The sequence below is a fragment of the Coenobita brevimanus genome, chromosome 14, assembly GCF_032717465.1.
Source record: "Coenobita brevimanus isolate Jiangsu-jjx chromosome 14, ASM3271746v2, whole genome shotgun sequence".
Lineage (NCBI taxonomy): Eukaryota > Metazoa > Arthropoda > Malacostraca > Decapoda > Coenobitidae > Coenobita > Coenobita brevimanus.
Genome location: NC_136967.1, coordinates 58,476,393 through 58,491,299, shown reverse-complemented (window position 1 = coordinate 58,491,299; position 14,907 = coordinate 58,476,393). Strand labels below are relative to the sequence as shown.

General features: G+C 41.4%; 1 protein-coding gene across 1 annotated transcript in view; it reads right to left on the bottom strand.

Annotated features, from left to right (window-relative positions):
- LOC145390415 (uncharacterized) overlaps nt 1-14,907 on the bottom strand; it is a 168,205-nt gene that overhangs the window by 135,372 nt on the left and 17,926 nt on the right. The window contains exons 3-5 of the mRNA XM_080265347.1: nt 14,530-14,758; nt 7,034-7,159; nt 3,476-4,150 (exon numbers count right to left, since the gene is read on the bottom strand). Of these exons, the coding sequence (XP_080121473.1) occupies nt 3,476-4,150; nt 7,034-7,159; nt 14,530-14,758 (1,030 nt within the window). The remainder of the gene's footprint in view (nt 1-3,475; nt 4,151-7,033; nt 7,160-14,529; nt 14,759-14,907) is intronic.

Genomic DNA, 14,907 nt, shown 5'->3' with positions numbered 1-14,907 from the left:
TATTACAGTCCTTATTAACATATCGATGTGAGGCTTTGGGGTATGGTATGAGATCAAATAGTCAAGATGAAGATCAATGCAAACAAAATTATTGAGGATAGTGGGTGGAGTGAGCAGACTGGACAGGATATTAAAAAATAAAAATAAAAAAAAAATAAAAAAATAATAATGTGAGACAAGAAAGTCTGCTGATAACACTGTAAAACAGAATGTTAGATAGTACGCTTATATAAAGTGGCTACAGATATGGAGCCAAAAAGGACAATACTGTATATATATATATATATATATATATATATATATGTGTGTGTGTGTGTGTATGTGAGTTTGCAGAAAGATGGAAGAGGCATGGAATGCCAAGACGGTGGACTGTATTGTTTCGTTTTGTTTTTTAAGGCTCCAACATGATTGCATGTGTCAACCTTGACCACCTAATGGCAGCCATGCTGCTCGATCTATGGTAGCTTCCCTAGTTAGTCCCTTTTCCCTGAGGTCACACTCAATGACCTCATCCCAGGTCTTTTTCAGTCTACCTCTTGCTTCCCTACCCCCAACATTAACACTTCTCACTTTCTGCACCCAATTATCATCTCCCATCCTCTCCACGTGCCCAAACCATCTCAATCTACCTCTCCTCATCACAACACCAATACACTCCAGTCCCATCCGATCTCTCAACTCTTCCATTGTAAATCTAGTCCCCCCAGGCCTCACTCTCAGGGATGCACTGCACATCCACCTATCATTGCCATTTCTGTACGTCTGAGTCTGTGAATATCCTCTTCCTTTATTACTGTCTCACTACCATACAGCATTATTCTCCTAACACATGCCACATACAAAGATCCCTTAGCAAGGAAGGAGAGCCCTCTCAATGCCAGGAGAGGCAATGGCTCCCAGAACTACTTCCAACCAGTCCTCACACTAGTCACAGAGGTAGCTCCAGCCCCACCTCCAGCATATAACATGTCAAAAAACTCCTCCACACACTCAGGGGACTCACCAGCAAGTTAATCCTTTCACACCTGGCAATCTCCACATGCTCTCCCAGACACACCATACACATGAAATCAGTGTTATCTTGCAGTCTACCTCTAATACCGCTACATCTCTTATGCACCCACTTATCACAAACACTACACAAGATGGAATTACTTTCCACACCCTTGTGGCAAATCGCACAGGGCCACTCACCCTCTTCTTTGACAGTACTGTCCCCAGCCCAAGATACGATCACTTTTGTTTTATCTGCATTTACTCTTAAACCCTTGTGCCCCCTACCATCTCTCCATTTCCTAAATCTTTCCTCTGCCTCCCTTTCATTAGTTTCATTAGTTTATGTAAATATGTGTTATGAATGCTGCTGAGGTTAGGGAACTGACATGGGACTGAGTTGGTTTGATAAATTATGTACCGAGAACCTGACAGTCAATTTACTTTGTTTAGCAGGTTTTCAAGAGGCACATCTATAAAGAAAAAAAATGTGCAGATGGTTAGGCCAGTATGGTGAATCAAGGATTGTGAAGACTTGAATGATGTGTGAGTGTGTGGCTCATGTTATGGAGCATGCTACTGACAGTTCTCTGACTTATTTATTTTCAAGCTCCTTTTTCTGGATCCTGCCTCACCTCATCCATAGGTGTGACGACGACAATGACGATGACGACGATCATCATCATCATCATTGTTCTATCTACATCCACATCCCTCCATAATGATCTTTTCTTTTCAGAGAGCACTCTGGCAACAGTACACAAACCTTCCATTTTTCTAACCTTGTATGCACACCACAAACTTTCTATATCCTCCTAAGCTATGCAGAAGAGTCCTCATGAAAACTTTTTCTCTCTAAACAACTTAGTAATCATTATCACCATCCTGCCTTTTTTTTTTTTTTTCCATTCACACACAGGGTATGATTGGGTGAAGAAAACAGGAAGAGGAAAAATTGTAGTGGGAGAAATAATCAATGACATGCTCAAAGAAATGGGGGCAAGGTGGCTCGGTAGTAGAGTGCCTGACTCGAGACCAAAGAGTTGTGAGTTTGCGCGGCGCCCGGGTAAGTTGCCTTGCCGGGAGAGGTAGCGCTCTCTCGTCATCTAGCTGGTTGTAGCAGCCGTGGTTCAGTGGGTTAGAGTGCTCTGACTGATCGGTTGGAGGTCTGAGTCCACCCAAGGGTTATCGGTATACATCAGGAAGGACATCCCGCCATAAAATACTACATGTTCCAAAACCAAAGTCCTCTATCCAGGGGCAACACCTTAGCCCAAATCGAAAAAAAGGGACACCGGTAAAAAAAAAAAAAAAAAAAAAAAAAAAAAAAAAAAAATCTTAGACCTATGGCAAATGTTTTTTTAACCCTTTGAGATTCCAACAAGACGACGCAATTTTGCGTCATCAAAAATCCAAACATTGAGATTCTGATGACCCAAATTTGAGTCACACGAAACAATATATATATTTTTTTTCATGTTTTTCATCTCCCATCTGGTCCTGTTCCACATACACCATCCTGTTTATCCTTTTCCAACTATAAGATTATACAGTGACGAGTACATCAGATAGATATGCATAATAAATCAGTCTTTACCATGAATAATATCAGTATTCCCAGCATGGATATTTGCTTGCGTAACAGCGAGAGCGCGATGTTGATGCGTCAACCGGAGGTATAAGTTTCCGTCACCATATCTCAGGGATAAATAGCATAAAATGCTGTGACCTATATATCAATGGTTACTGTAGATTGAATGGTGCAATCAGAATTCGTGTGAATCTAAAACTTGTTTTTTTACAAATATTTTTCTATAGAAGGGTATGCGATGTTTCCTTATCGGTTAAATTCAACTTGTCCTATTGGCCTTTTACACATCATTTTTATCTATTTCAATGATACTAGCATAAAGAGCATCTACTGACCTTTACAATGACACCCAACTTACTACTTTATCATGAATAGTAAATGTGAAGGAAACGTTTATATTAGGTTACTCAAAGCGGTGAGCGCGTGGCGTGAAAACTCAAATTTTTTCTTATCAATTTACTTTTGCTTTTCTCTGTGAAAACTAACATAAATTACCATAACCTATAAATCAACAGAAAGGGAATTTACTGTAGACTGACATGGTGCTATCAAATTTCATGTAACTCTAATGCTTTTTTTTTTTTACAACTTTTTCTACAGAAGGGTGTGCGATTTTTCCTTTTCGGGTAACTTCTACTCGTTCTATTGACCTTTTAGCTATCGTATTTACTTTTTTTCAACCATAACACAATAAAAAGACACTATTCTGCTTTGAAAGAGTATCATATTCATTAGTCTACCATAAAAAGTAAGTGTACAGTGGCCGATTAAGTACAAATATCACTGCGCGACGGTGTGCTCCATGTGCACCTGGCTGAATCTGGCACAGACACAATCAGCGGAGGGCCGAAAATCTCAAAGGGTTAACTATTTAACATCAGTGTCACTTACCTCTGACTTAGTAATTCTTTTGGACTAGTGGGATCTTTGGCATTATTCAGCTTTGTCAAATCTGGCTGAGATTTGGACAAACTTGACTTTTCCCTGGTATGACTGCCCACTTCTCCTGGCCTGTCCTCTTGTTTTTCAGAGTCCTTGAGGCGCCACAAGGGATACGAAGGGGGAGGGGGAAGGTGTAGGAGGTCATAATTGACAGTCATATCCAAGTCAGGATAGAGTGGCATCTGTGAGAGATCCCGGGTGGTGCCACTGTGTTCCGTCATAAGATTGATGCCACTGTTGGAACTGGAGGCACTCTGGTCACTACTCCCCTTACCCTCTCTCCTTAGCAGATGTTTTAATACCTCTGACTGGTCTAGGTATGAGGAGGGAATATCAGGAAGATCTGTGGACGACTGATAGCCCATTGCTGAACTTGATGATAATTTGGGGGAGCTGGGGATGCAGCTCTGGCTAAGATATGTGGGCATGCATGTCTTCTGGGCCAGCATGGTTGAGTCCAAGATGGAAGAGTTAAGTAAAGAGGATGACAGCATGTTTGAGTTGGCTGTTGATGACCCAAGCACCGATGGAAGCACAGAGGAGTTAAGGAGGGATGAATTAAGCTTAAGAGATTCCATGTTGAGTTGATGTACTCCATCCTGACTATCAAGAAGACTGGTAGACCTGCAAAAGTTAATATCAATGGATAAGCACTCTGAATATTTCAAATCTGCAAACTGCAGTAAAATCTTTATGAATATACTTAAATCAAAGTACACATGGAATTACATTCCAATCATCTCCCCAGATGTAACATTAAATGCAATCATTGTACATCTGTTATTTACCTAGTCACTAAGTAGATCAGTCTGGTACCTCACCACCCTGCAAGAGTAGGAATGGACCTATGGAAACTGACCATGATAAAAAGGTACAGTACCAGTACAGTTCTATCCCATAACTCAGTGCTGGTAAGACAAAAATAAATAAATAAATATAAATAAATAAATAAATCATTCAATCAAACCAAATTTCATGCTTCTTCTCATGAATCACCATAAAGGGGCTGGCCATGATACAGCAGATGTTTTATATGGACTGGAAGTTAACTAAGTGCCCAAACTAGCTAATTACTTTCCAGAAGTTGCTGGAAACCTGTGGAGAAAAAAGAAATGTGGTGTAATAAATGTGTATCAATATGTGAGTTTCAGCTTGAAATCTGACTGTTTACTTGTGGATGAGTTCCCTGAGTGATGACTGCATAGCTAGTTACCAAGCTTGCAGCCACACTTCACTCTTATGGTAGTACCTCCCAGGACTGATGGTAGCCACCCATCTACCACCTATAGGAAAAAAAAGCTAAGTGCAAAATATTTCCAAATCTGGGCTTAGTCTCACATCTGTTCTCTCCTGCAACCTCTCCAACTTCCCTAACTCTCTTCATCCCCTCTGCATTCCTCAGTATAAACACATCCACATAAAATCCACAAATAACTTATCACTGAACTTTTACTGATGTTGCCTTGGGATATTATAATTCTCTTATGTATATAAGTTACTAATGACTGTTCAAGTTGTGTCTGATTTACTAAAACATTTCATCAACTCAGGATGACAAGCTTAAACACATTTTGTAGACCATCAACTAGACACAATCCATACACTGAAAGTTAAACCTCAGTGAATCTCCCTTGACCATTTCAGTGGATAATGTATCATGCCAAACCTAAAAAATTAATACAGTGGGCTCTTATCGTTGGTCTACTGTAACTGTAAAATTACATGACCAAAGGTGCCCAGATCATATCATATCGTCATTAACATTATAAAGGATCCAACATGCTGGCATGAGTCGGCCTTGGTCACCTAATAGCACCTGCCCACGCTGCTTGATCTCTGACAGCCTCTTTACTCAGTCCCTTATCCCTGAGGTCAAACTCTATGACCTCGTCCCAGGCCTTTTTTGGTCTGCCTCTCACAACCCTACCACCGACATTCACACTTCTCACTTTCCGTGCCCAATTGTCATCTTCCATCCTCTCCACATGCCCAAACCATGTCAAATTACCCCCCCCCCCAATCACAACAATACACTCCAGTCCCATCCTTCCTCTCTACTCCTCAATCGTAAACCTAGCCCCCCAAGGCCTCACTTTCAAGGATGCACTACACCATAATTATCATGAAAATTCTACAAAACATAATGTGTTATGAATGAAGGGGCATCTATCTTTCTATAGCCAGGTGGCTTCATCCAGGAAGGAGTGGCCATAAACAATTCACTCCATGTCACCCTGTCCACCATTAGGATGCACTCTCTCCAACTCACACTACCCTCACTCATATACCTCTTCACTCTATCCCTCCATCTCATCCTCCGTCTCTCTTCTCCCTCTCCCCTTCCACCTCACTCACACACACACTCTTCAAGTCAATCTCTCATTCTCCATTCTCTCAACATGACCAAACTATCTCAGGGTACAGTACTTCTCCTAACACTTTCCAACATACCTAGTTTATAACAAAAACAGTCACAGACAGCTCTGGGACTGTTTTAACTAAAAACTTGTGGACCATGTCAGCTCATTTGACTGTTTAAAATATTTCATGGGTTTGACAATCTTGAGTCTTGACCACACAAAATTGTATACTCACAACTTGAACTCCACATGCAACCATGGTTGGAAGCTGGAAGTGAAACGATTTAACACCAACATACATGAAAACTTTTTAAAATGCAAGATCTACTCCAACTGGAATGCACTCCCCATGGATGTTGTTAACAGCACTAGAGTAGAGCAGTTTAAAAGAAACTTCAATAGGATCTTACTAACACTATAATGTGTGAACTGGATATACATTCCCATGAAAATACAAAACATCTCCTTGGTATGGACTACAAGATCTCTGAGATACTAACTTTTCCTTGTAATTCTCTCCCTCTCTCTCTCTCCCCCCACCTTTTCATTTCCCTATCCACTTATCTCCTCTACACGTCACTTCCTTATTTCTTAGATTTTCATGCACTTCACTTTACTTCCCTCACCACTTCCCTTCACTTCACATCTTTTCATGTCACATCCCTCCTCTCCACTTCACTTTTTTTCATCAACTCTGGTTTACTTCTCTTTCTTCCACACTATAATGTTTCCTCCTTCCCTACAGTCCACTTCATACTACTGCACCTCAATTGTCAATCATTGTTACCATCAGCCTACATCACTCCGCTTTCTTTCACAGCATGTATTACAGGGCCAAGATTGTTCCAACTTTAATCTCTTTCCTAACATTAGTAGGGTGAAACCTTACAACCTACTGGCACTAAAAATAGTGGGAAGTGGGTCTTAAAATCAGTTCAGCTTTCAAGTGATTATAGCGTTTGCACTGCTATACAAGAGGATGATTAAATGTAGCTGCCATGTTCTTAACCATAATTCTCTGAATGACTTCAAAACGCACTTCATAAACTCATCACATTACCTAATTAACCAAAAGGAAACACAATATATGAAACTTGTCACATCACATAATTCTGCTATTATGCACAGTTTGACATAACACACTCACAAGGACTTTCTGCTTGCCACTGGCGTGGAGTAGCCACCTGGAGTCCACCTATGATGCCATGGGTCATCACTCACTGAATTATGAATGATTAGGGTGTTTGTGCTGCTGCTCACTGATGCATTACACCTAAGAACAGAGAACCACAAAGAAAATTCAAGGACAAATACTGGAAGTGGAGCAAATACTTGAAAATATTGGTAAGAATATCAAGTCAATAGTACTGCATGATAATTAAAGACTGTGCACTGCAGCATGGGGAAGGGTTTACTCTGGCTATCATTCTTCCTTTGAGAAGATCCAGTCCTGCAGTGTACCGTACCTAATATGAGCTGATATTATACATTTACAGTCAACCAAAATACATCTCATCCAAGACACTCATTAAAAACACCATATACTATACAGTCATTTTACTTTAGCCACTCTCACACATTCTTATTCATCTACAAGACAGGTCACAGGTCTCTCTCTCTCTCTCTCTACATATATGTATGTATGTATTTATGTATATAATATACTGTATATATATATATATATATATATATATATATATATATATATACATATATACACTCAACCTCCTGCTATCGCGCCTAATTGGTCACAGCAAACGTGCATGATAGCTGAATACGCGATAGCTGAACTGAACAATCAATGGGAAAATTTCTAATTGGTTTTTCGGTGGCCCACTTTTCTAACTTTTAACCACTTTATGCCTGAGATTTCCTGCCAATCTCTCCTCCAACATGAAATAAAGCATTATTATATTAATAATAACAGTATAATGAATAAATAAACATAAAAGGCCATCAAACTCTTATAAGGATTAAGCCTTGGGTGGTTTGATGGGTTCCGAGGCTTGGGAGTGGCTTAATTGCCGCCAGATCTCTTTAGCTGTCTCCATAATTTCTTAGTGTCCACAGCTAAAGGGGGTATCACACGGTGCATCGTATCAGGAATGGCCGAGGAAGATTTAAGTGGAACAAAACTTGCACACTATCACACACGTTCCTCATACTGTTGCCAGAGCCCCGTCTCAGTTGTAAATACGTGAATACTTTATTGCCATCGCAGTTTTCTCGGCATAGGAAATATTAACTCTTTATAAGGGTTTCAAAACTATTGATATTTATTCTTAAATACAGTATTAATAAGTATTCAGTGTTAGGCTAAATTTCAATGCTGTAGTACGATATATTCTTTCGAGTCGAATGGGTTTTGTTCACACTGTTTTGACTGTCGTATCCTCGGCAGGAATCCGTTCAGATGCATTCCAAATGACCGTGGTATCGTCGGCAATTTTACCATGTTACCATTCCAATTAACCATCATATCCTCGGCAAACCTCGTATGAAGTGCCGTGTAAGTTTCACTTAGCCTGTCTTCAAACTCGAAGAGTGATAGCGATCTTGGGGTGCGTGATAGCATGTATGGTTGTGCATTTGATGTGTGCGTGATAGCAGATAAACGTGATAGCTGAACGCGCGATAGCAGGGGGTTGAATGTATATCATCATCATCAGCCGTCGAGGTCCACTGCAGGACCGGCCTATCCCTACCAAAGCAGGGACGATACAGCCAATGTATCTCTACCCAGTGGCTTAGGTTGTCTGGTAGAGATTGTATGTAGTGTGAGAAGTGCTGGTGAGTGTGACTGTAGTGTTGTAGTGGTTTTGGATGTGTGTGTAGTGTGTGAACCAAGTGTAATCGGCCCACCTTAAGCCAATTGGGTGCAAGCATACTAGTATGCGACACTGGTTCAACCACAGCATCCCTTGTGTCCACCAAAGTAGCAAGTGGCTTGGTGAATGCTTCCCAAAGTTTTTATGACTCTGGCGGGAGGCAAACCCACGCTCACCAGCGTGCGAAATGCACACTCTACCACTGTACCACAGAGGCTCCATATATATATATATATATATATATATATATATATCATCAGCCATTTGAGTATCCACCGCAGGACCGGCCTATCCCGACCAAAGTCGGGACGACACAGCCAATGTATCTCTACCAAGTGGCTTAGGCTGTCTGGTAGAGATTATATATAGGGTGAGAAGTGCTTGTAAGTGTAACTGTAGTGTTGGAGTGGCTTTGGATGTGTAATCGGCCTGCGCAAGCCGACTGGGTGCAAGCATACATTACAGTAAGCAACACTGGTTCAACCACAGCACCCCTTGAGTCCGCCAATGCAGTACGTGGCCAGGTGAACACTCCCAAAGTTTATTACCCTGGCGGGGAGTGAACCCTGGTTCACCCGTGTACGAAACACACACTGTACCACTGCACCACAGAGGCATATATATATATACAGTACAATCCCAGCTATCCGGTATCCAGACAAACGGAATACTCAGAACAACGGGAAAATTCAAGGGCTGGTAAAAATGTCAGTAAGTTATAACTGTGCGCCAATTTGAATGGACCGCCAAACCGCCGTTTGATTGTGTCACGCGAGGCTGGGGGAAGTCAGACAAAGCGAGGTGAAGGCATTTCCGGCTGATGTAAATCCCTAGCAAATCCTCTTAACCACCCCTCCTCTCCCCCTCTTTACCCTACTTGAATTCAGTCATCCTCCACACCCTCCAAAAATCACCAGTCTGCGTTTTGCCACCAGACAGTAAACAAGGTCTCTTGCTATTGTGTTCCTCTGATAGATGGTAATTTGTACACTCCAAAATGCCTAATGTGCAAACTAAACGTAAGCGTATCGTGCTTACCTTGAAACAGAAGCTGGACATATGCAACAGACTTGAAAAAGGCGAACATTATAAAACACTAATGGCTGAATATAAATGTTAATAGGAATGAAAGTTTACTTTGTTGGAAGAAAAATAAATAAATATGCCTGCATTTCATACGTACATCATTTATTTTATTTTCTGCAAAACAGCTGAGTGGCGGGTGAGGGGTGGAGTGATGGAGGTCAGGTGGGGAAGAAGAAGAACAGTCGGAAACATAAACAAACTCACGTGGGGGCACAGGTGTCGTGATAATTCTACAGTGCAGTCTTAACACATCATCAGTTCACTAATAAATGTTCAAGCTTTTATTTCTTTATTTTATTTTTCAATTTTTATGAGTACAGTATATATAATGAATACAGTAATTCGGTAAACAATGGACTGGTGCAATTTGCAGTACCGCAAACTGCTAGACATTGCACGGATGTCCGTTATGACCATGGTGTGTGTTTACAAGGCAGTTTTTCAAGTGGAATCTCTTAGTGTAACCCCTAATGTGACTGGTGAGTACCTGAACTGTATTTACTGCTGTGATAGCCTTTGTATAGATTTGACTTGAAAATCAGAAATACGGGAAAAATCTGTAACCGGGAAGGTAAATTCCCCAAGCCACCCGGTTAACTGGGATTGTACTGTATATATATATATATATATATATATATACACAGTCAGTGCAATGGAAGTCTGGACCCTCTAGGGTCTAAGAAATATTGTAGGAAAATTCCTGTAGTTGGTGGATTTTTTTCTGGTGGTTTCTAGCGACTTTACAGGCTTACCAGCACTTGCTGTGAGTTTATGAGCTCAGTGCCTGCCTGACTTTGGATGGGAAAGCCCGTCAGATTTTCTTGTCCTGCCTGGCCTTTATTAATTTCAAAGCTCTTGTTTTCACACCCTCCTCTGCCTTAGTGAATCATTGAAGATGGGTCGCAAGCCACTAACTGATGTAGAAAAAGCCCGAATTTTAACTACGAGAGAGGAAAATATAAAAATTAAGGATATTTGTATTCGAACTGGGTGAGGAAAATCTACCGTTATGTCACTCCTTGCTGCTGCCCGCCACCTGCTAAAAAACACAATTCCCCAACATAAAGACAGGCTAGGACCTAAAAGGAAGACATCACCAACTACAGACAGGTTACTGAAGCAAGCTGTGATAAAAAACCCACGTTTGACTGCTAGACAACTGAAAGATATGTACCCACAATTGCTGAAAGATGTGTCTGAAAGAACCATACAGCATCGACTTCATACAGACTTCAAGATCCCCAGCTGTACTGCTGCACTGAAGCCTCTCCTTAATTTTTACATTTTCCTCTCTCATAGTTAAAATTCAGGCTTTTTCTACATCAGTTAGTGTCTTGGGACCCATCTCCAATGATTCACTAAGGCAGAGGAGGGTGTGAAAACGAGAGCTTTGAAATTAACAAAGGCCAGGCAGGACAAGAAAATCTGACGTGCTTTCCCATCCAAAGTCAGGCAGGCACTGAGCTCATAAACTCACAGCACGTGCTGGTAAGCCTGTAAAGTCGCTAGAAACCACCAGAAAAAAATCCACCAACTACAGGAATTTTCCTACAATATTTCTTGGACCCTACCAAATATATGGTGAAAATTAGAAGGTCCAGACTTCCATTGCGCCGACTGTATATATACAGAATCTTCGTTTCATACAAAGCCATCACGGCATACCTCGTACTCTTGAACACATTCACCACTTCGACCCTCTTGCTCCCCTCATTCACACCTCTCACATTCCATATGGCCATGCGAATCTGCCCATTTGGTTGGGGTCCTAGGCACGTATTGAGCCCTCCGAGGCTCTCTGAAACGACTGCCATGATTAAAGTGATTTTGGATAGGGGAATCTGGGGGACATTTAACCCTGCCAAAAACCCCAGTTATATGGCTACCATCCAGCGTAGTAAATGGTTTCCTGGGTACAGGAAACAATTTGGCTTGTCACTCAGTGTAGAGATCATATGGCATCTCTACAATGAGTGAGTGGATGATGGGCACCCCCATCCACCAGTGATATGAATGGGTGTGAAATGGAGGAGCGGCAGGGTGTGAAATGTGTAAGATCGAGAATGAATGGGCAAGGAAGGTGCAAGGAAAGAGTTGCTTTGTTGAAGAATGAGGTGTGGCAGAGTGGAATGAGAGACTACAAATGTGTCAGCTCAAGGTGTATGTATGTCAAGTTCAAGTCTGAGAAGGTGAAAGTGGCAGTCATTGTAGCATATGCACCATGTGAGGACAGAAGTGAGAAAGAGAAAGACAGGTTTTGGGATGAGCTGGATGAAGTAGTGGGGGAAATGCACAAGAGCTATAAACTCATCATAATGGGGGATATGAATGGAAGAGTAGGTTCTGGTCCTGAGGATGACATAATGGGTTGTTATGGAGTACCAGGAGAAAATGATAATGGGAAGCAACTAAAGATATGTGTCAGGAGAGGAGGTTATGCATTTGTAACTCATATTTCAAACACAAAGATGCACAAAAATATACATGGTACAAAAGGAACAGGGATCGTGTTGAAACAAGTCTGATTGATTACGTGCTCGTAGTGAGGTCAATGATGGGAATGGTTGCTGATATGAGGGCCGTGAATGGACGATGTGGAGGTCTGTCAGATCATATGATTCTGGTATGCAAGATCAAGCTGAGAGGAGTGAGGTGGATCAGGAGATAGAGAAGCAGTCAGGAAGAAAGAGAGTTGAGAACCTGAGGATCAAAGAAATGGCAGATGATTACAGGACCAAAGTAGATGAAGAGTTAGAATAAGTAAATTGGAATGAAATGGATATGGACAGCCTGTGGAATGCATATAGGGATTGCTTAGTTAGGAATGCTAAAGCAGAGGATGTGTGGATCAAATAATTGCAATGAGAGATAGTAAAGAAGGCTTGTGAGAAGGACCAAAAGGTGTTTATGGCATTCATGGATCTGGAAAAAGCATATGACAAAGTGGATAGAGAAGGATTGTGGAAAGTTTTGTGCATGTAAGGTGTAGAGGGTAAGCTGCTAGGTGCCATCAAGTGTTTTTATGATGGTAGTGATGGATGAGTATGGGTTAATGGGCATCTAAGTGCATGGTTCACGACTGGTTCTGCATGCAACAAGGTTGTGTGATGTCCCCATGGTTGTTCAATATATATATGGATGGGGTGATGAGAGGAGTAAAAACACGAGTAATGGAAAGAGAGATGGCGATGGTAATGAATGGTGATGGATGGAGTATCTCAAATTTGTTGTATGCTGATGATGCAGTGCTGCTTGCAAACACCGGACAAGAACTTGGTAGGCTAGTGCAGAGATTTCCTGATGTCTGTAAGCGTCGTGCCTCGAGAGTGAATGAAGAAAGGAGTAAAGTGATGGTCACTGAGAGAGAAGGTGACTCCCAGTGCGATGTTACAGTGAATGGAGAGAGACTGGAACTGGTGAGAATTCAAATACAGTGATAGAAAAGTGAGGGAAATGTATAAAAGCAGTTGAAAGCAAAGTAACACAAGGAAGAAACGTGGCTGGTGCAATGAAGGCCTTGATAAGAAACAGAGGCTTGAGTGTCGCAGCTACACAAGGATTATACAGTATACATGAAGGAGTGTTAGTGCCAACTTTAACATATGGATGTGAGACTATGGTGTGGCATGAAAATGAAAAGTCAAGAGTAAGAGCAGTGGTGATGGGACTGTTCTGAGGAATGCATGAGGAGTACTAAGGGGGGATAGGATACGAAATAATGTGATTCGTGAAAGATGTGGAGTGAGGAAGTCGGCGGACACCAGAATTGAAGAGAGTGTACTGAGATAGTATGGTCATGTGGAGAGAATGGATAACAACAGTGGTGAAAAAGGTATACCTGAGTGAATTTGAAGGAGGGAGGAGGAGAGGTAGGCAAAGGAGAAGGTGGAGAGATACGGTGGATGAGTGTGTGGGGAAGAGAGGTCTGGAAGTCGGTGAGGCTAGGTAACTGACAAGAGACTGAGCTGGCTGGATGAATGTTGTGAGAAGAAGTGTATGATCTGGGATATGGCACCCCTTTTCAACATGGCAGCGTCCAGATTGACTTAATCGGATACGTTTATGTGATGGTACAGTACGTGGTGAATGTTTTTGGCGTATCCAATAGAGCCAGGATTCCGGGGGCTTGAATGATTAGTGGATGGAAGCGTGGCCAATTGAATTGGGCAAAATTGGGTTGTCTGGACATTGCTACTCCTCACCCTGCCTTAGGGTGGGAAGGGAGGTACGGATGATGATGATCATGATGATATACATATATAGATAGACAGATAGATAGATATAGATATATACAGACAGATAGACAGATAGATATACAGTATATATATATATATAAATATATACATACTATAAGTGTAAGCGTGCGTGTGTGTATTACCTTCACATATATTACGTGTCAGTACTGTTATAAAAAATTCATAAAAGTTTTGTTCCCTCAGTGGAGATTGTCTTTAAATCTTAATCCAAAATGCAAGCACAACACTATACTGTACATGCCAAACCATCCTATCAATTTTTCTGACTCTTACAGTAAACCATTGCAAACAGGAAAGTAGCAAGGAACTATCTAAATATATCAGACTGAATACACTGAAAGAAGTATTGCTCTGACAATATACAAACAAATAAACAGTGAGTGGTGAAGGTCATGTATCTGGTGCTTCCTTAAGGTATTAACTATTACCATGGGCTAATCATTATAAAATAAAAATAGTACAACGTTACTCACTCGCTGGATCTAACTGTAGACATGCTAAGCCCTACAGAGGTGGCTAAGTCTGAAGCCTGGGTGAAGTGTGAGCTGGCCATGGTGCCAGTGGTGCTTCCAACATTCTCCTGCCCCTGAGGCTCCTGACGTTGTGTGTGAGCCAGGGCGTATTGTTCCTCTGGGCTTAAGTTTTCTGTTGAGGTGCTCACATCTGTTTCACTTCCACTGAAACTGTGGCCATATGAAAGTCCTGCAATTTAGCATTCGTTCATTAGTTACTTACACCAATTAAGAATACTGTATGGTTTTCTGCACAGTAGATTAACAATATTTCAGGCATAATACACAAGTTTTGGAGGCATCCTAGAAAATGGCTTTAAGCATACAATGTCAGGTTTC